Source organism: Aplidium turbinatum, chromosome 7 (genome assembly GCF_918807975.1).
Source record: "Aplidium turbinatum chromosome 7, kaAplTurb1.1, whole genome shotgun sequence".
Lineage (NCBI taxonomy): Eukaryota > Metazoa > Chordata > Ascidiacea > Aplousobranchia > Polyclinidae > Aplidium > Aplidium turbinatum.
Window position 1 is genome coordinate 6,099,772 of NC_137478.1, and position 22,396 is coordinate 6,122,167.

At 38.0% G+C, this 22,396-nt stretch overlaps 1 protein-coding gene across 3 annotated transcripts; it reads left to right on the forward strand.

The window, feature by feature from the left end:
* Positions 1 to 819: 819 nt before the first annotated feature.
* On the forward strand, positions 820 to 21,743 carry LOC145774741 (uncharacterized). 3 transcript variants are annotated; one of them, XM_082586040.1, is made up of 9 exons: positions 820 to 943; positions 1,399 to 1,486; positions 13,378 to 13,503; positions 14,159 to 14,326; positions 14,801 to 15,008; positions 15,309 to 16,939; positions 17,624 to 17,836; positions 18,209 to 18,341; positions 18,794 to 21,743. In XM_082586040.1, the coding sequence occupies exons 2-9, from the start codon at positions 1,406 to 1,408 to the stop codon at positions 19,015 to 19,017; spliced, it is 2,784 nt and encodes a 927-aa protein (XP_082442166.1). In that variant the 5' UTR covers positions 820 to 943; positions 1,399 to 1,405; the 3' UTR covers positions 19,018 to 21,743. The 3 variants fall into 3 exon arrangements, with proteins under 3 accessions (XP_082442166.1, XP_082442167.1, XP_082442168.1); XM_082586041.1 differs by having other exon boundaries at positions 18,797 to 21,743; XM_082586042.1 differs by lacking the exons at positions 820 to 943; positions 1,399 to 1,486 and adding an exon at positions 11,040 to 11,164.
* The last annotated feature ends 653 nt before the right edge of the window (positions 21,744 to 22,396 follow it).

Consider the following 22,396-nt stretch of genomic DNA (forward strand, 5'->3'; position numbering starts at 1 on the left):
GACCCATTCAATTGATAGTTTTGTCAACTGTCTAGACAGCTTTCTAAGATAAACTTGCGTGATGCATGATATGATATCGTGACAGATTAACATTGCCGCTGTATAATTATCAAGAATAACAAAACCTTGTGCATTATTTCTAGTTGCATGATGTTTTCATTCACCATCACTCAGCTTTTTTTGTTCCTCACTCCTCAGGTGTGGACTTGTGTCAAGACCTTTATATTCTGGTGTGTTGTCTTTTTTGTAATGATATTTTGTCTGGTCTCCTTGGTCTTAATGGCTACATAATCTGAGATTTACCTTTTTTTGCTGCTACATGGTGGTAAGCTTAAATCCTACAAGACACGTTTTGTCTATTTTTGCATTGTACAAATCAATAAGAGTTGATTCATGGTACAAAACTTAAAAATTGTGGCGAAGGTTGTATAATGTATATAGCTCAAAGCTGCAGACAGCTCCAAAGAAGAGTCAGACAAAACCAAGCAGCTTTGAGCTATGTGCAACCTTTTACTCACAATTTACAAATCATTAACAATGGCAGCACTGATTTGTTCAGCACTGAGCAAGAATGCATGCGACACATATCTCACTTATTTGTTATATTTTAAGCACTTTGTTTGATCAAACTTATGGTATGGACAACTTGGTTTTCTCAATTGCTGAAGTGCATTCACTTTTTTTAGGCTGAGATACCATATCAAATTTCCTTAATGTGTATTGTAGTTTGAGAAGTGCTCTTTCAAGTTCAATGAAGTTTTACTGGCACTACATAGTCAGTTAGTCACCTTTCACGTGAATATTTCATTTGTTGCAGCATTAGGTTTAGTTTCGTCATGTTTGATTTTGGTATTTACATTGTACACAAATAAGTTTAATTTAAAAGTAGAAAAACGAAAAGGCTTGAAGGATTTAGAGCCAACAACAGCAAATAAAAGCACATGTAATAAGTTAGATTTATATATTTTATTCTAATAAATGTTGTTTAATGGTTGTGATTTACGTTGTTTGCACTGTCATAAACATTATTCAAACACTACGATAAAGTGCTCCTTGTTGGTTAAATGACATTTGGTTTTTATAAGATAAGATGGTTTTAAATTCATAATATTAGTGAGACATTTTCTAGAAAATTTGGCATTTTTTTGATCATATAGATGCCAGTTTTAAACATAAGCCAACGGGATACATATTATATATACTTATTACATTTAATTTTCTTAAAAATCTAAACTTATCATATTATTGTTGTCTATTTGGAAATACGTGTAAGAAGAAAACAGTACCGTAGTAATTTTTCACACTATTGTTTTTAATGAAGTTTTGAAACTTTTTGAATAGGTATATATTGCTTATAAAGAAAAAAAAACACACTTTTAACCAAGTTATCATCTATAGATTAAAAATGCTGGCACCATCTGGCATCCCTTCATGGAAGACTGAACTTCTGGAGCGAAAAAGGTTGGAGAAACTCCATGCAGACCCGGTGGGTATATGGAAATTTTTATTGCTTGTTGCACAGTCATTTTATGTCAATCATGCCACACCCATATGTGGCAGTTGGTAATACAGAATCATTTTGGGGCACAGAAAGCATTTTCCGTTTTTTTGTGTAACAAAGTAGACAAAGAGAAATACTGCTGCAGTGCCATTCCACAGTCATGGACTATTTCTATAAGTAAATGTCTATAGTTTAATGGAACTGCATGTTCAAACGCACCAAATCTGTTCCTTTGTGTACTCAGCCATTAAAAGTTGTGTGACTATTTTTATAAAAGAAAAACTGAAGCATTTACCTGTGAATAAACAATCAAATATTTATTTTATTATCAAGCTATTATGATGTAAAATGTATTTTATTTGTCCTGTATTATGTTTCATTTGTATTAAGGGTGTGTTATCAACTTTTGTGTTTGATATGAAGGATAAAGTTTGTAAGTTTATTCAGATTTCTGGCACTGAGACAAGATGTTTAAGACATACCTGATATAAAAATGTTTGTCTTGGCAAAATGTGCGACAACAATCTTGTAAAATTGTTGTTTTTTCGTAAACTGAAAGTAAATCTTTTTATTTTGTGTACCAAATTAGAATCATGGTTCATCAAGTTTTTAAATATTTGAAGTGTTTTTTTTCTTATCCCACCCCATATTTACCCCCACGGCTCACCCGGTATATGGCCCACTCTTTTTTTGGCAATCACTGTAAATTGAACGAAGTTGCATTAAGTTTTGCGTTTCATATTTGTTGCCTTGAGTGAAGCGATGATATTAATTGCTGACGAAATTGATTTTCACTTGATACTGTACTTGCTTGAAAGAACCTTTGAAAGAACTTAAACTTTTTGAAACTTATCTCTGTAAAGGTCGTCATGTTGCTGTTGATTTATAAAATGACTACCCAGGTCTTGTAATTTCTTTTGATGGATAATACTCAACTTTGCTTAAGGTCAAAACAAACAATCGATACAATAAAACAATTCATCTGATGTACTGTACCAAATGCGTTCATGATTCTGAAGGTCATCATGTTTTTCTTCGATAACAATGCTTTTCAATTATGAACAATGGCACTTCAAACACATTTAGATGACCTAAAGTAAACTCCTCGTTGACCGCCTTGTGAGTTGTAGGAAGAGTAACTAAAGTCTAGTTACTAGACCATGTGTCAATTGTGTCATCATTATTAAATCGTGGTATTAGTCCACGGTAATAACCAACATAATCGACATGCTGGCACTGAATGACAAAAGACACCGGCTTCACAAATTTTATTAGTTTTTTGTGATAAGAAGATTTGCGATATTTTGCTGAGGAAATTCGTTTCGCAAAACATGACGGATTTGTCAGCAAATTGATCGAGCTGTTTGATCGCTTTGGTTGTCCTGCGTAAGGTTCGCGGCGTAGATATGCTGTCAACGCTGGCATACCCACCCCAGGTCACATGCTGTTAGTGTAGAGAGCATATAGTCGTGGTCCGTGGACAGCTTTGGCCATTCAGAATTTTAGCCACCCAGTGGAAACAAAGATGTTTTTTGGTTTCTTGCAAACAATACTTTTGACGTCACTTATCTTTATGACGTCTTGAAAGAAAGGCCATTAGTAAACTGTGACAACGGTAGCTTGTTCTTGTCAGCCTAGCATTTTCGTATATATATATATCTTATTGTAGCATCAACTGATAACTGGCTGCTGTAAATTATTTATAGAACCACTTAAAACCAGGTATGGATGAAAATGCATTGTTTAATGTAGTTTGTGATAAAATCGCTGGATTGATAGTACTATATCCAACTAGCGGCTCCGCCCTGATAAGTAAATATTTGCATTAATTTAGCGCTGTGTGTGTTGCTCAATATTGCGGTTGAAGTCAGTAAAAGTCAAGCAATGCTACCGCCGTGCACTACCAAATGCCCAGCTCTGTACTGTAGATAACGGTTGTATCCATATGTCTTTTTTTCATTATTGGCCTGTTCTGAACGTAAAAAGAAACACAGGTTACAATAAGCGATATATCAGCTGCCAATAACCATGCAAAATAGCACAACTTTGATGGTTTGAACTTCAAACTGCGCGTGAGTAATTATTGGGGTGATGAAGTGCATGGTAACTTAAAAAGTAGATCTTGTTTACAGCGAAGTTTCCATGTCCAAACTCACCACTGCAGTCTGTAACCCAATTTATTGGTTCGAATCAGTGTGAAAGTAGTGAAGTTATTTTTCCCATTAATTTTTCGATCATTCACGTTTTTTCGACGTCTGATCTCGTAAAACTGCACGCTGAAGCACGATGGGTGAAGTGGTTTTAAGTAGGTTTATGATAATTTTTACTTGCTTTATCTATTTGTTTGCGCTGATAAAAAAAAATCTTTCCTCGTTCGTATATATCTACAGACTGCCAGGTTTTCAACTGCCACTTGAGCGTGGAGTTGTCTCAAGTGTACTTTGTTTCACTGAAAGACTATTTTTTAGCATGGCATTTTTTCGCACCTGATCCCCAGCATATCGATTTATCAGTAAATAAGTAAGTATATGTATAATAAGTAAATAAGTATAAAGTAAACTGTTAGGTTTGGTACCTAGTAAAATGTATTAATAGAGCTTTCGTCGCCGCGAAGGCGGCTTTGTTAGCCTTTTGGAAAAGCACAAATCCGGATTATTTTATCAAGAGATATCACTATATTACTTAAAATTCCAAAATTGTTTATTTGCCAGAAACAGAACCTTGATACTTGGATAAATGTGTTTTCTAATGTACCGCACTCATTCTTTCAAAATCAGACATACATTCAAAAAGGTAAACATGGTCTCATAATTGATTTCAAACGTTGGTGGATAAGAAGATATCGTTTTTATTTGGATACTAAGCTTTCCGCGTCAACGAGAGTAGAATGGCCAGTTTCTTTCTCTCAGCCGCCATTCCTTCATCAAATTTATTACACCCTTGGTAGAGGTGAGCGGTGTTTATCAACAACCAACAGTCGGGTGACGAACCAGCATTGCATGATTGGTAAGCGTGCATCTTATCCGTTGCGCCAGCCCACCGCCTAAATATATACCGATTACTCATACAGTACATTAAGCTTTGTTGGATAAAGCTATAAATTCCAAGGAAAATATTTGAATTAACCAAGAAACAGTCCTTTGTTTGGCTACAAGACGACATTCAAGCTCGATTTCAACTCTTGCAGCGCTTCATGTTCATTCTTATACCTTTGCCTGGGGCGATTCCAGCCTATATGTCGGTCCTATTTCACGTTGATTCAACGACTGCAGACGTTGAATCCATGAGAGAAAGGCCTGATTTGGTTATCTTGGGAAATTAGGCGCAATGCGTCATCGTGATATTCATCTTGTTTTTGACAAGAAATTTGCAACCTTGGCTGTAAGGTTTTGATAAAAATAAAGTTCAGATTTTCCCACTTATTTAAATAGTTCAATAATCTTTATTGCTGATGATGTGGCTCTTATCCAGACAACAAACCAGTCGTTTTTTGCATTGATTCAACATCTGCAGACGTCTGAATTAATGTAAAAAACGACTGATTTTCTGTCTGGGTAGGACCAGTGCACTGTACAGAACAACGAAAGTAAACGCTGTTAACTGATGAAAAAATTCATCGGAATTACATTTAGGTACAATAGAATTTGCACTTAAAAGCGGATTTCACTTTCAAAATTCCTAAGTTGTGCAGTAAATCCATTGATGCAAGAAAAATAGAAGTGTAGCCTTTCGTTTTCACCAGAACCGGTTTTGAAATATTGCACATCAAAGTTCAGATAACCGATTTAAATATGGGTGCGCAAAACGCTACAATTCAAATTATGACAAAACACAATATTTAACTGCGCCGTGACACCACTACATAAAATTCAAGACATTGCTGTGTCAGAGGCTTACTTTTTGTGGCAGAAATATCGAACTAAACAAGTCGGCCAGGTCTCAATCAATGTTAATAATCAAGTTTTGAAGTTAGACTTGGATTTGTTCGGTTCTTTTGCGCATGTGCCAGCACTAGTGAACGATTGTCAATCATAATTTATATAGAAGTATTGTTTCTTATAACTTTGGGTATTCCGTGATACTGCCAACAATGTGGTATAGTTTCTGAGAAGTAGCTGTCTTGATAAACGTAACTTTTCTTATGAGAAGTACTGTTAACAATGTAGTAAAAACTAATGTGTTTAAACGTTGAATCGATGTAAAATTCTCACCATTGATGAGACCCTTGTTTGAACATCGCTTGGGATATAAAGATCTTCTACTGCATCACTTCGATTTGGCTGTTGCCTAAACACCAACACCAAAAAGTTACACATTAACCTTTTTATTTCACAATAGGGTTTTTAGTTAACAGTGTTGCCGTATGTTTCTACGTTGATCCAACTTATGCTTTTCCATCTAATGTGCTATCATGCTGTAAACAAAAAGCCCCTACACAGTGGGATTCAAACCAGGTCATGTCGATTCTCTCCCCGTTGCAATTGTTCATTGTCGACAGATCTGGCAACCCTGCATAATCTATATTCGTGTTACTTTTATTATTGTCGCATTGCAAGAAGCAACTTAACAGAAGTATAATCTTGACCGGGATGGTACAAGGCAAACAATAAGAGTAAAGACGACAAAATGTAACATTTTGACAACATCAAGAAAATTACCGAACTGAAAAGCTTGCTGAAATCAGGGCCCAAATTATTAACAAAAGCAAAAAAAAATGGATGAAGTTCAGCGTGATCAGTTGTTGAAGAGGAAGATAGAGGAAAACACCCAACAGTAAAATGTCAAGCCATTGCCTCAGTTAAAATTTTATTTCTCATGCTTTCATTGTAATTCTTACATTTTAGACAACCCGTTGCGCCTGAGCCTGGGTTTCTTCAATTGTTTTTAGGTGAACTGAAAAGTTGTCGATTTGTTTCGGCATACCTACATCATCTACAACATGAATCAATTACAATATATGGCACACATCCAGTAGCGTAGCCAGGAATTTTGAAAGGGGGGGGTTTTCGCCTAAGACGACAGCCAACGGCGGGGGGTCTGGGGGGCCTCCCCCAGAAAATTTTGAAAAATTACATTGAATTTGGTGCATTCTGAGGGCATTTTCAACAAAAATGTGGGTATGAATATTCCTGAAAAATGGTACTGTCCGGTGGCATAGCAAAAGGATAAAATCATGTTTTCTTCGGCATTTTTCGGAAATAAAGCTAAGTCTCTATGTTTTCTTGTTGCTAATTCCTGGCTGAGATGTTTGGTATTGGCAAAACTCGCTCTTTTAATGCAGATTTGTTTAAAATTAGGCAAATCTTTTGTAGACTGAAAGCATCATTCTCAATATCGTGACGTCACACACGTGCCAAAGGGGGGGGGGCTGTAACCCCCAAAACCCCCCCTTGGCTACGCCACTGCACACATCAACATTTAACATAAAGTTTGAGAAAAATTTACTCATCAACGACTTTCTGACTTGAAGCGACGTTTCCATTTCACCTAGTGATCAAATTAAAAAAGCGCTTGTAAGGGTAGGTGGTGGCAGAGAGTCATTCAATGATTTAGCACAGTGGTTCCCAACCTTTTTGACCTTGCGGCACCCTATCAAAGAGATAAATAGTTTGCGGCACCCTGGTAAAACTGGTGTCCGACAAATTGTTCGTAAGCAATTGTTCGTAAAGCAATTGTTCGTAAAATTAATTCTTCGTAAAACAATTCTTCCTAAAGCATTTTTTTGTGCATGCAGTTAAAATTTGATGTATACGAAGAAATGCTTTACGAAGAATTGTTTTACGGATTTCATTTTACGAAAAACAGTTTACGAACAATTGTTTTACGAACAATTGCTTACGAACAATTGCTTTACGAACAATGGCTTACGAACAATTTGCCTATAACCGGTAAAACTGGATCAAGTTTATGAGGTTTTTGTATTTCAAACAACTGTATGAAATGACACAAAATGAGTTGTATCATACAGTATAGCGCGCGTAAATAAATGTATTTATTCAAACGTCAGTGTGAAATTTGGGCTTGACTTCTTGCACAAAGTCCCTTAATATCTGAGGGCACATTCGATAAAGCCACCCGCATTTCTTCCTTGACAATAAGCAGTCGTTCTCGTTTTTTAGTTTTTATGTTCGATAATGCGGAAAATCCACTCTCACATAGGTATGACTTGGACAACTGCAGCAAAAATACAATAACTTTCTTTCCAACGCAAGGATATTTATTTTGAATTTTTATCTAGAACTTGTCGAGAAGCATCTGCTTGTGCATAAGCTTAAAATTTCCATCGTTATAGGCTAAATGTCAATAATTAATTCTTTTTCTTTAAGATTCAAAACAATATGAGAGTCCAGTAAAAATGGATTTCTCGATTTCTTCGCAAAATTAAATCATGAAACCTGGTAATAATGATGCGTTTCAAACGTTTTTATGGAAAGAACAGCAACCAGTCAAAATCTCTTTCACGCTGTTTTTCCTGGGCGAGAAAACAATGGCTTACCGCGGACTATCAACTTACCGCCAGCGACTTCCCCACTAAGCGACTCCCCAGAAGGGAGCCGGGAATGACTGCGAGACGCGAAACTTAATACGCACTGAAACTCGATTAGAAATAAATAAATTCCGAACTTAACGAGTTAAAGTTAAAATAAAGAATGGGCCGCACTATTGCAATATATCAATTATCTCGCGGCACCTTTGAGCATTGCAATTGGCACCCCAGGGTGCCGCGGCACCCCGGTTGGGAACCACTGATTTAGCACCTGAAAAATGTTTAAAGTACTGAAAAGTTTGTGTGTTCATTAAGACACTTATCGTTTCTAGCACTAGTTGCAAGCGTTCATCTGATGACCGAACTGAAAAGCATGCCGAAATCACGGCCGAAATGTTTAATTTATCACTGTTTAGTGTTAATTAATTTATACATAACGTTACCGGTGCATTTAAAATCAAAATCGGTTAGTTATCATGCCAACGAACAACAATATTGATCTCTGTTTGACGTCAATGGATTAATGGTTTGGTATTTCAATTCTGTTACCATCACTTATACCAGGTGCATTCCTATTGGTTAATTGCAAAAGCGTATGATATTGATAAAAAAGACACTTTTTTAAGCATTGTTATCTCTCTTCACGAACAAACTGAACTGATCCGTTAGTATCTTCCACAGAAATCTGCCAAAAAGTTATTGTGTAGCAATTTTCAGCTGAATTGTAAGTCGCCGTTTGTATGCAGTAGAATCTTTGTGATCAGCAGAATTGAAGGACTCGGAGCTATTTTCGTGTTATTTTTTTGTCTTAAATCATCAGAAGATCATTTCTTTGGAAGAGGATCGAATGACACAGTCGAGGATGTTGTGATTAGCAGTCTACTTTATCTCACCAGTGAGGCATCACAAACCATTTTTGACCTAAACAATAACGTTTCTTCAGTTAATATTGTGAAGAAATAAACAGCGGAATATTTGAGGATTATAAAGTTCTGAATAAATTTATATACAAAGTAACAACTATATTCGCCAAACCCAACAGATGCATTGCAAATTTTATGTAATCATTAGCCACAACGGAATCAAAGAATTGAAAAATTTAAAGGCAGGTTTTCTTCATTGCAATTCGCAGCCTGCTTTTAATAACGTTACTTGAACTTTAGCTTCAATTGGTATACCCCGAAGCTGAACTTCTCCCATGGTTTCATTTAGTTGGGTAATTGGATGAGATTGCTATGATTGACAATAAACGACCATACCAGACATCAAAATTCTTCATTTTTACATTGATTCAACGTCTAAATCAATGCAAAAGCGTCTGAATCAATGTGAAAATATGACGGATTTTGTTGTCAGGGAAGCCATACCGAATCCCCATCGTTTCCACGTCTGACAGCGTTGCTTTCTGGTTAGCCTTATCTGTTACGCTTAACTGAACACACTGACTTACTTCTTGCCTTGGGGTTAAATTTTAAAACCCAGCTGCATTGAAGTGTAAATCTGTCATGTTGATGATATTATGCAGATGGTTATTTGTACTGAATACTGATGGTGCTTTTGACTACAAAAGCTTTTATTTGGAGCAATAACCTATTATTTTTGTGAGGTTTGATTCCGTGGAATTAACTTGAGTGCAGCACTTTGATGAAAGTTTTATTTGAATTGCAACAAAGAATTTTTCAGGTAGCAAATCATTCTTTTCTACATCGATTCAACGTCGCACAGAAGTTGAGTAAGTGCAAAAAAAGACCGACTGTAGCTAGCTGGTCTTCAATCTGTTGCTGGATTGACGTCAGTGGTGAAGCAAAAGATAATTTTCTGCTTCACAGGCACAACCGCAAGCCTGTGCCCAGTCTGCGTCTTTTCATAATGACTGGTGTAAGCTAAGCTAACGACCATGTGTGTAGGTTCGCTGTATTAAATTTTGGTTTTGAATAAGCAAATTGGTACCGTTTGCAACTGCATTACTTTTTCCTGCGTTTGCAATTTTTTTTTATTTAAAGCAAAACTCGGTCTATTTCTTTTTTCTTTGTTAACTTTTAGATTCTCGTATTGCGTAGTTAACATGAAAACGAAACAAGACTTACATAGACGTTTACTTTACTTTGTCGTGTAAATAATGTGCTTTTGCTGCTTTGATATGTGAGTGTGTGTGATTTCAGTTCTTGAACCTTAGAATTCTGTTCTAGTTCATGTCAGCAAATTTTGCTTCAGTGACTTCAAGTCTTTGCAGTCTTTAGGGATGGCAGTCTTTTGTAGAACTTTTTAGTAACAAAAATGAGAAGAATTTATGGTTAAAATTGTTAAACATGTATATATATAAACAAACACATTACTCTAAATGCCTTTTAAAATCAAAAGATCAGTTTGAAAACCATGCAGTTGTTCATGTTCATCACCATTGTTTCAAACGAAAACCTGAACTTTTTCCAGCCATCAAATAAGTCATTTTTTACACCAATACAACGTCTTCAGGTTATTGGTGTGCTACAAATGGGAAATATTGAGTTACAAGTTACTGTAAACTGTAGAGTCTATTATCAAGTAAATCACGATGTGTTCTAGAACTCAAGACAAAGCATTTCACCAATTAAATAACAAACGTCATTTCAAGGTCTACAGTCGTTCTAAAATGAATTCGTCTTTTGTATTCCCTTGTGATCTCCACTTTACGCAACTCGGTATTACGTAATACAATGTTAAATCTATGCAAAACTATTCAAGTCTCGATACGTGCTGGACTTACAGTGATGATATGTTGCTCTTCAAAAGCGAAGAAAGAGAAAGATTTTCAATATGTCGGTCACCGATTGATGCATGGCATGATCCATGAGGCAGTGCGGCAGCTATGAGCCAGTGTTGGGTATTTGCGGATTATAATTGTTTGTGGACATTAACAGAGTACCATTGTGAGATTTTGGTTTAAAAAGATTTATTTTAGTTTGCAAATGTGTTTTATTCAATCTGTTTTGAACTGCTTGATGGATTTACTTGCTTACCTCACCCGTCTGGCGTCTGGTCTATTTCAGCCATAACTCCGGTGTTATGGGAATATAGGGCAACTGCTGTAAGTTTCTAAGTTAGTCAAATTGATTTTCGGTGCTGTATGTCAACCTTGAGTACTTTCTTAATGGACTTTTGGAGCTAAGAACGTGAGAACAACTACTGAAATAGAGGTTAGCATTTTGTGAGTTATTACAAAAGCTGAAACAATTCAGATCGTTATGACGTTATCAAGATACGGGCAAGTTTGAGCATATGGTGAATTTATAGATCTGGCATTGCGGTCTTTTCTGCACTTCGGCAATATGGCCAAGCGGGCCAAGCCAAATGATTTGATTTTACCGTTGAAAACTAGGGTCTGCTACTATTCGGTGAGTTCCTAACCTCTAACCCCCAACCCTAAAACGGAAATGATAATTAGGCTACGAAACCCAATAATTAAAAAAAAAAATTGAAAAAATCCCCCATTAAGGGATCGGACTCACCGAATCGGACTCACCGAAACGGGCCATTCCGTGAAAACTAAATGGCAAGTTTGTGTGATCGTTTTCTTTTGACTGTATACTTTCCCCTGTGTGGTGATGAAACCATTTTTTTGCGGTAAGGTTTTACCAAAACCCTGTGTCAGAAAAGTTTTAAACTTTTTCTATTATTTGATTGTTTTCACAACCAATAATTCCATGTAAGGTGTGCACTGTGCAGTAATAACTAAGCAGAAGCAATGAAACAACTTGTACACTACTGCAAAAAACGATGATATTCCTGATAAACACCTAAACTTTTCGCTATACTGTCTTACATACACTGTTGCGACTCCGAGCAAAGCCGCTATTTTTGCATCTCTTCAGCGTCTATCGTCGTAAAAAAATATGTTAAAACAACGACCACACTCACCAGTAATGCACTGTCTCTGGAGGTTTTGTAACATAAAACTTTCACAGACGCTGAAAACCAAACACAAAGATACAGCTTTGACCTGCACCATTGTGAATGGTAAAGTCATACTTTCAACGTTCTTTTTCATTGATGGTAAATGTGAATGAATTTCCGAACGTTAGAAACTTGACACCCAGCTGGTGTTCTGCAATGAAATTCCAATGAGACCAACTTCACATATGTCATTGTCATGAACTGTGTTTGCGAACAATTAACGTTTATAGATCGCATTGTAACGTAAAACGTAACGACGAATGATGGGTGAGGAATGATCGATTTTGTTCAAGTTTGTTACTCCCACTCACATGAAAGTGACTTTCGTAGTTGCGTGGTGCACAATTGTGTAGAATTTGGTTCGACTGGAAATATTGTATTCAAAGGCCATGATTTTTGTTTCTGTGGCCAGATTTAACGATTGTCAATTTTTTTAGGGTTCGCACATTTGCACACTTTTTTGATGTGAATCAGATTTTTCAAAGTTCTGGATTCTGGTCGTTTGATAGCAAACCACGTCAGGGTGGTTTTGTCCAGTACCGCGCCTTATGTACGTTGTCTTGTGGGCATTGCACTTCGACATTTCAAGTTTAACCTTTATTTAGTTAAAGAAAACCCTTCTACTGTATTTCATCCACATTGCAAAACTCTCGCTTTGTTGAACCGCCTGTGATTTTTATTGATTCTTCCTTCTTCGTAAAAGTAGCGATATTATCACAACAGTTACGGCGACAAGCAGTAGAATTGGCATTTGAACACCATTTAAACGTTTTCAGACGTTGAAACGATGTAGAAGTGGCAACATCATTCAGGTGGTGCCAATTCTGCAACGTATGATTGGGTATCGATAAAGAGTTTCTGCTTCATGCTTCACTTATTTTCCTTAAAAATGCTGAAAATTTCTTCCAGGTCATAATAGTAGTTCGTTTCTTGCAAGAGGACGGAAACAGTTTTTGATTTAGTTTAGTTTCAAGAACTTCGAGTCGAGACAAGGTGGAATAATTTTGTTCTAGCAGAAAACAGCAGTTTTAATCTAATCGAAGTGACTGTGGCTTAGAAGTGTTTACCATTTCTTAACTTTTCACCAAAAGTAGTTTTCACGTATTGGTTTCAAACACAGTGGCTCCATAGCATTGTCTTCAAACCTTAGACCAGTGAGTTTTGGTTCCATGATGAATGAGCCAATTGTCAGAGCAGACGACAATTGTTACTACGGTAGTCCCCGTGTATTAAGGCCATGGTTAATAGTCCCACCCGCTTATTAAGTCCACTTTTGTCCGGTCCAGAATTACTGAATGTATAGGAGTGGCAGAAAATCATCCCCCGTGTAATAAGCCCAAAGTCGCCCGGTCCCGACTGGATTACTGTATCACTATTTACTCCATTTTAGTGTGTGGATAGTTCCTGTGGAGCGACTGTAAATGACAGTAATTCAGCAAATAATAATTTTTCACAGGTGCCAACATGGAAAAGGGAGCTGTTAAAACGTATACATTCAAAGTCAGAACTGACGAAGCATAAGGTTCCCACTGAAGAGGAATTCTCTCAAGACAAATTGGTGTCGGATGAACACATTTCAAAGGTGCAATATATATTGTGATCAAATTTACAATTTTGTTTTGGTATACCCAAGTTTAAACCAAGTGTTTGAAGATTTAGATTAAGAGTATCTCGACAGAAAGGCAAGGAAGGCAAGCTTCGTGTCCACCTTGAAACGTGTAAAGTGTCTTGTTAAAGACACAACCATGTACTCTGGATACGTGAAGAGTAGAACTGACAGCCTTCCATAACTTACTATTGAATTCGAGAGTCTGTGTGAGCAACATAGAGCAAAAATCAACGAAATTCTTTGTCGTCACAAACCGTAGAAAGATATTGATATCCCATAATAGTAACCTATTGACCTGCACTTTGAGGATGTGCGATTTATTTGGGGTTGTGGTTAATGCAATGCATTTATGTACAACGCAGGTAGGTGTAGGCCTATTATTATAACACATGTGGTTTTTGCACTGAAATATCCAGCATGCAGGAAGTGTTCGCGGCCGCACAAAGTTGCACCCGGACCTCATGCGGCCCGCTTGCCAGGATTTGTACCACCCTGAGCTAATATCACATAGAATTAAACCTTTCCACTTCGACTAGAATTTGTGAAGAAATCTGTTGTGTACTTTCATATACTCACAGCCTTTCATAAGAAACTTTTGCAATCGGAATATACTGTATTTGTGACACAGGTATCAGAGAACGTGTTTGTACGGGAAGAACTACAGCGGAAGATGTCTTCCGGTCACATGACCGCACAACCCTCCCTTGACAGTGACGTCATCCACTCAGGACATCACGTGATCCGCAAAGACAACATATTAATTATCGAGCAAGAAGATGCTTCGCAAGATGATGAGGTTTGCGTTGAATCGACGTAAAAATTTGAAAGTTGTGTTTATTCACAATTCTGTTTAATAACCGAAATGAAGGAGATAGCAATTTCAGCCCAGTCAACAAATCAGTACTTTTTTCATTGGTCCAGCGTCTGCAAATTTTGAATCAATATGAGATGGTCTGTTTGCTGACAGGGAGGTGGATACTTATTAATGCCGCATTACGGATTGACAGCATACCCAGCTGAAGGGCACTGTTCATTGATAAAGTAAAAACCAAAATCTGAAAACAATTGTAAGGCTGTTTTAATGTTTCGTTCAAGGTTTTCACACCGTGTAAATGCACAGAGTGATCTAGAGCCTAGCCCTAGAGAGATCAACTCACGATAGGAAGTTTTGCAGTCTGTTTACTTTCTGTTTATCGTATCTGCGGTACAGCCGCTGCTGGTAACCCAAGATGTTCTCAATAAAGACGAAATTTTGCGTTTTTTCATGCAGGTGAATAAGAGGACTTTCGAACATAGAGAAATGGTCGATGTTGAACTGCCGAGCGCGGGCACGGTAAACCGGCTGAAGGACAAGTTTGTCTATGGGAGGAGAGGGGATACAAGTGAATCCCAGGACTCGCCCACCATGACATCTTCCTTGCTCCCAACTCCATATCCTAGAATCCGTTCTAAACCTCCCGAACAACACTTTTCCGCAGGTATTTTGGTTTAATTTGTAGATATTTCTTCTGTGTCTTCATCCAAGGAAGTCTATTGAATGTGCCCAGTGCAAGCAAAGTGACTTAAATAGAGTACGACGATTGGTCATATATGCACTCGGTAATTTGCTTCCTAAATTTATTGTACTTTCGTTGTGCGTTCAACACGTACATTACATTCAAGGTGACGCTAGAATTGCATTGATGCAATGACTTACGCTGAAGATGTGTTACTTTCCCAATAAACTTTTCGTTGATAAGAACCTACTCTAACGTGTAACCTGTAATATTCAACTTCAGTGTTATCGAACAAAGAAGAAAATGGACCAACATCACCTTTTAGCCCCACTCATCCAAGGACACAATATCTTCCTCATAAGAATCCCACAGTCAGAAAATCATACTCTGAAGACAGATCATTGCGTTCTCGACTTCCATCTGTGGAGTTGGTTGCTCCTAAAGGATTCCATACCCGCAATTCTGTTCAAAACTTGACAGCGGAGCCTTATCACAAGATGAAAGCTCCTCCTCTTTTGAAGAAGTTTTCTGCTCCTCTTTTGTCTGTTCCTAAAGCCCGTCCAAGGTCTAAGGAGAATTCTGTAGACATGGCATCTCTTCACGCTCCAGGGAGCCCTGAGCACAAGAAGATGTCATCTGAAGTTCCAGTGAAAAGTCCTCCATTGCCAGATCGCAAGCATGGTGAACAATCCATTGGTTTTCCGCAAGACATAACCACTCTACATTCTAGTAGCGTGACAAGTGAGGTCCCTGATAAGCCGGATGATCTAGACATTGACATAAAACCTGAGACAGTGATATTACCTCCATCTGAGGTGGTAAGGTTTCCTTCAACTAGTACCTATTCTAAATCTGAATCGGCAAGTGTGAAAAACAATGCGAAGCGTCAGCCAGGTCTGTTACCCAAGTCCCCCTCTCTGGAACATCCCTTGAGCGCTGCATCTGACATCACTGCAATAAAAACCTCTTCTTTGCCTCCTAAACCTATCCTCAGACCCAGAGCCAACCTACCAATTTCAAACAATAAAGAAAACATACCTGAAATGCCCCCAAGAGTATCTTTGAAGCACACCAAACCCACATCAATCATTCCTGCTCCCAGAGTTACTAGTTCTTTCTCGCATCCAGATGAATTCAGTATAGATGCCAAAGTTTCACAAAATAAAGAATCCATGATCATTGATCTTGGTCGCGTTTCAATGGATCCATCGCTGTTGAAGACGAAGGCGGCAATCGCTGCAAATGAAATAATGAAAGAATCGAAAACAGTGATGATCATACCAAAAAATAAACGAAATGGAACTGCCCTTCATTCTGAACGTCGGAGAGCAGAAGACAAAAAAAGTGAAGACAAATTTAATTTGCAAAAGAATTTGAAGTCTTCACAGTACACCGACACCACCACAGAAATCCCACCAGCACGAACGACAGAGAACTCTCAACTTATCAAATCTACCAGCGTTAAACTTCCATCCAACAAAACGATTGAAAACATCCGAACCTCATCAGAAGACACACTCCCTTCTTCTTCCGTAGATGACGTCATCACCACGTCGCCGTCGGAACCGACGAAACCGATTCAGAATTTCGTTTTTGCAAGCAAAACTGATGACAAACAGAAGAAAATCAATGAAATAACCACTTTGCAAAACAACTTGCCCAATGGAACGGCTGCTGTTGAAAGTAAACCTTCTGAAATGGCGAAATACTCTACGAATCGGTCCATCATTGCCGATGAACCGTCGCCGAGTAACGCTACAGTGAAGTCGATTTTTGATCCGAACTCGAACAGTTTCGCGGTGACAAGCACTCGCAGTTTTGGCGGGAAAAGTTTCGTCATTGACCCACGCAAGTTCAAGCGTTCCTCTTCCCAGCCTGTCACTAAATCGACGCCACAAGTTGAGACGAAGAAGGTAAGTTGCCAAACAAGTCGTTAGCTTCGTCTAAATCACAATTGATTGGATAGAGTTTTTTTGTCGTGTATAGGCTTACACCCGGTAGTTGAAGATTTAGATTAAGTGGACGGGAAGGCAAGGAAGTCAATCTTCATGTCCACCTTCAGGCATGCCTTTAAGTGTCCTGCCAAAGACACAGCCGCATGCTCATGAGCGGTGTCGAACTGGTGCCCTTTATTTCGAATACCACACCAGTGCTCTCACCACTGGGCTATGTAGCCAGCAATTCTTTATACTGCCACACAGCGCCTGTTCAAGTGACAAGCTAGAAACCCTTTCAACGGTTCTCTCAGAGCATAGCCCTTCCTGCTATTGCTAACTCCACAAGCTGGGGAGACAAGCAGCAGGATGTAGGGAGAACCCCCATAGAAAACCAAACTTTAAAGTGGGTTCCCTGTTACATATTTTCAAGGTTTGCCAGCTGGCCTTTTCCAGCTGTTCTTGCTCCCCCTCGCTCATGCCTTTGGTCGTGGAAGCCCCCTGAGGCTAGTAACATCCCCGACCAGTCGTCAGAGTGGGTCCAGCAGGTCCAACAGTCAAGTATTTTACACACGAAGAGTCCCATATCAAATATCTAATTAAGGTTGATGAGTTACAATAAATTAACATTAAATTGCGATTTTTATGCACTAAAATTTGTAGAAAACCACGTTCTCTGCCACCAACGGCACTACGAAAGTGATCAGACCGAAATCACAATCCGACGTTCTTGATTCCGTCGCAGCCGACCCGGAAGTGACGTCAGGGTCAAAGGGCAAGCGGAAGTTGACGGTGGACCAGATAACAGTAATAGGGGGGTATGTTAAGCTCGATCACAGCAATCTGTCCAAGCCAAACAAGATGCATAAAAGAATCGTAAGTGGACTGTTGCTCAACAGCTTTATCGTTATTAAATTTGCTCAAATATAACGTCAATCTACTTCTTTTTTGTAAATTTTAGATATCCTGCTTATCGAAACGTTAGCCAAGAAAAACTTAAGTTTACTTCCCTAATGTTGGCATAGAAAAGAGCTGCCTTCAATGGAATTCATTGACCTCTAGGAAAAACTATGTAAAAGCTATTTTCTCAATTTATCAATTTTGTCCTTTGTGAAATGCTATTCAGTTCTGAGTTTAAAGTTCGTCTATAGGATGAGTGCCGACAAAAATCTCTAAATCGACCCGTACAGATTTATTAACGTATTTAATCTTATGTTGCTGTTACGACTTATTCACGATTTTCTTCAGCATGTCAAATTTGATGTTTCCCATCTGGAGTCAGTTTTCCAGTATCCGTCGGAAGCGTCTCTTCTTCATGAAGATCACCAGGATAAGCTGAATGAACGGATGTCTGCCTTAGCTAGCCGCCAGGGTGGTGTGGGTAAGTCCGATGTTTTATTTGCAAAATTTATTTTTTGTCCGTTTCATATTGTTTTCATAGTGTCTTTTTTTCGTGCCCAAACTTACTTGCATGCACAAAATTTGAATCACCTAAAAAATCTTACAAGCTTTTTTAGTTATGTTTCAACGAGTCATTTTTGTGTCTTATATTACTTTCAGTCACAAAATTTGCACAACTAAAACTGGCCACATAGTTTTGAAAGTCTAAACTGCAATAGAATTCTTTCAAGGTTGGTACGACACTATTTAGGGTTTCTAAGTGGGGTATTTATGGAGATATTCAACCCTTGTCTTAAGGTGCCCCTTAGTCATGGCTATTTAGCTCTGGGGATCCAGAAGAATAAATCCTTTGTTGCTGTTATGTAAATTGTAGGTCACTCCTTGCAAAGGTCTTGCAAAGGATGCATTGATTTCCAATACTTCGTTTTTCAGAAGAAACTCGAATCGATAAATACACTCCCAAGTATCTTCTGGCAATGAAAGAGTCCTTGGGTGTAGAAGATGATGATGAGGAAGATGAAGATCCTTTTTGTTCCAACATCCAGGAAGACAGAAAAGAAACGGACGAAAAAAACTCCACGGATGCTACTCCACTTGGTGATAACGATGCAGCTGCTTTCAGCTTCTCGTCCTCTTCCAATGATCTACTGTTTTGATTGGTCACTTACCGCGCCACGTTATAACATTCTCTCTTCTGATTGGCTGCTTACATCGCTTCGTCATAACATAGTTCCTTCTGATTGGCTGTTCCCATGAGTCTGCCCTTAATGGTCTGTATTCCAGTTGGTCTAAAAACCTTATCATTTGTTACTTAAAGAGGTAGATATAATTTGTTGTGCAATCAGCTTCTTTATGACTATCTTTTGTATAATATGAGCAAATGTAGCTCGTGAGGCATTCAATTTTTGTTTTATTTCTTGATTTTTTACTTAAAAATACGTTTTTTTCAAAATAAGTTTCTCACATCTTGGCAACGCTGGGTTGACGTTACTCGGTATTGCTTTTAACGCAGTTTTGACGTAAAAAATCCAAGCCCATGCAACAATCCTAGAACAAAATATGTTGTAATCATTTCATGCGTTGTAGTCAAATGGCAAGTGTCACTGTGTAAATAGGTCTACGTTTGTGCAAAACCTTAAGTTTCATCGTTAGCTAATTTATGTTTTGCTCTGCACAGACGCGTGCGACTATTGACTACGTATTGCTAATTGGCTATGCCTTATGGGTGAAGGATAATGTTAGTCTGCTTGCCATTCCGTTTTGTTCAGAAAACCTATAGTGATGAGTTTAGTTGCAATTCTTTTGCGCTATACTGAAATTTCATCCAAATGTGAGTTTTTTTCAAACCGGTGCTACTTGAATTTATATTTTATGCCTTCAGTTTGCACACGTTGTTAGAGTTTAAATTCATATCCATGTTTTTGACAGAATATTTGATTTATTTGTTAAAACCTAGTTGAAAAGTCGTAGTGCCACGCAAAAATGTATCATTTTTTCGCTTGTAGATGTTGCTGATGTTTATTGAGTTGACTCATTTATGCAACCATCTTTGAGACAAAGATTGGCTAGATACTGCTGTACTGTACCTAGGTGCTTTGGTAGCTTTTGTTGCTTTTATCAAGTTACCGATTGGCAAGACGTTACCACTGAATATAAAGTTACTTTAGTTATTGATTGGCTTGATCGCTGATATGTTATGATTCCATATCGATAATTTATGGTATCGTTCTGTTAACGTTCTTCGCATTAGTTGCATCAAGTATTTAATCATTAATGAGTTTGAGAAGTTTCATCACAAAAATATGGCCAAAGTGCTTACGGTGACATACTATTTCATTGCTTTAACCGACTTTGTTGTTACATTAAATCAACGTCTGTAGAAGTTGAATTAATGTAAAAAGGATTCATTTGTTGCCTGAGCAGTGAGCACACACTTTAGTCTATCGTTCAATCAGTCAACATTTAATTACGTTGATTGAATGCAGAAAGCGGTTTGTCTTCCGTGCAAGATTTTTACCTTTCATGCACTTATTCTAGAACAAACAGATGCCATAGATTTTCTTTCAGTTTCACATTTTGATCTCGCCTTGCTTCAGCGCCCCCAACTCTCTCTTTTGTTTCCATTTGCTTCAAAGAAGTCTCTGACAGCAAAGTGACCGCTTTTTACATGTAAAGGACGGTTGCTTTGCTGTTTGGGCTGCTCCTCATCTTGAAACATCACGGCCGACCAGCACAAAGTGTTGCATGAAGTTGAAGTTTGGACACGCCACAATTTGATTTATTTAAACTAAAAACATAGATTCCCAGGTGGGAGTTGGCTTTCTGTTTCCCGGTAGGTCCGGTGCTCTTCTTCCACGCATACCTGTCTTCTGCAATTCTCTCTATTCCACAATCAACATTTGCTTTTGTGGCAATGTTTATCATTTTTATCCCTTTTCTTCTTCATCGTCTTCTATCATCCATGCCACCTTCGGGTACGTGTTTTAGCGAACCCCATATTAAAGATTGTCTCCAACCCATTGCTGTTGTTTAGTGTTCCAATTAAACTGCTTCGACCATCCACTATCTTTGAAACCTCTCAGCTGGCAATTTATTGAAACCGATATTGATGATTAGGGTTGGATGTAACAACAGATTTTTTAAGCGGCCGATTAAGCTAATCGTTGGATTAGTTAATTTACTACTGATCTCAAATGAATCAAACAATAGTTTAAAAATGTTCAAATGATGTAATTTAGCACTTTCCAATACAAGAACTGATCAGTGTTTGTTTTGTAATGTTTCAACATAGTAAATCATTAAAATGTTTTTTTATTCATTTATTGAAATCGTGGCCGCTATGATTGAAACCTATCGTAGGCCAAGTATTTGTTTTACCGCCAAGCTGAGCATACAGTTTGTAGTTTGAATGATTCCCTTGTGACCTCAGCATGAGAATCGGTGAAAGTATTTCTTTGGTGAGGGACTTTTTGCACAGCTCGTTAAAATGGCTTTGACATCATCAAATGATCAATTTACTTCCAGAAACATACTTTAAAGAATTCTGACGTTGTAATGTCGCAACTTTAGATCAAATATGCTGAAAAGAAATGTTTGATCATATTAATTTCGTAACTTTAATCTTAAAGTGCAAGTTTACTCAAGATTTTCTAACTTCATATTATACTGTAACTTACACCGTATACTTTAATTCATAACTAGAGTATACTATACAGTACTTAGCGTTGAAGTTTGAAATCGTTGTCAAACGAGGTTGATTCTTTTGAGCAACTTTTCTGTTATTCCGTTTTGTATTTTTTGCGCCACAATATACAATGTCATGGTGTTGCAACCCACTCGCTGTTGATTAGTGTGAGTGTAAGGCCATGGCTGGTTTAGTTTGGTTTAGAATCTTTATCCTCGGACTAACAAAGCCTTGATTGGTTATTCCTGGTAGTTTCTGATACTTGTAGAATGTAGAGGCTTTTGACGCAGGGCCGGTTGCCAAAATTGGCGGAGTGAAGTTTTCCAATTGTTGAAGTGTTAATTGTTGTTGGGGAATTATTCCATTCACTCGGTGCCGCTGAATGGAGAGCAATCCTTAACGTGCATTGCTCAAGCGCACACCTCGAGAGTCGAACTTGCGCCGCGTGATCTTGAGTCGGGCGCGTAACCACTGAGCTAATGGGGCGGACCAGGCCTACGAAAATAGATGGTCTGGGCAACGTGCCTAAGCTTTCAGAACTGTAGGATAGAAAAGCTTGCGTCGATTTTATCTAGCTGTGTCAGATTGCCGAAGATAGGCTATATAGTGTGGTGGAAATCTATCCCCAGATAGAAACGCGTTAACTGGCAACTGAAAGCCGCAAGTTGGCGACCAAGGGACGACAACTGCAGACATGCCCAAATAAAGATTGGAAGGAAAAGAAAGATTGTGATTGTAAAGATGTATCAAATTGGCCCATAATACAATCAGAAAAAAAAAATGAAAAGCATTTATTTCCGCATCGTAAATAACCTGTCAAAGCTTTGTTAGTCTGAGGATAAAGATTCTAA

Excerpts from the sequence above, each read along its gene's own strand:
- LOC145774741 (XM_082586040.1), top strand. The coding sequence starts at position 1,406 with ATGCTGGCACCATCTGGCATCCCTTCATGGAAGACTGAACTTCTGGAG. Across the intron at positions 14,327-14,800 it reads ATGCTTCGCAAGATGATGAG|GTGAATAAGAGGACTTTCGA; the intron begins GTTTGCGTTGAA and ends TTTTTCATGCAG. Across the intron at positions 18,342-18,793 it reads TAGCCGCCAGGGTGGTGTGG|AAGAAACTCGAATCGATAAA; the intron begins GTAAGTCCGATG and ends TTCGTTTTTCAG.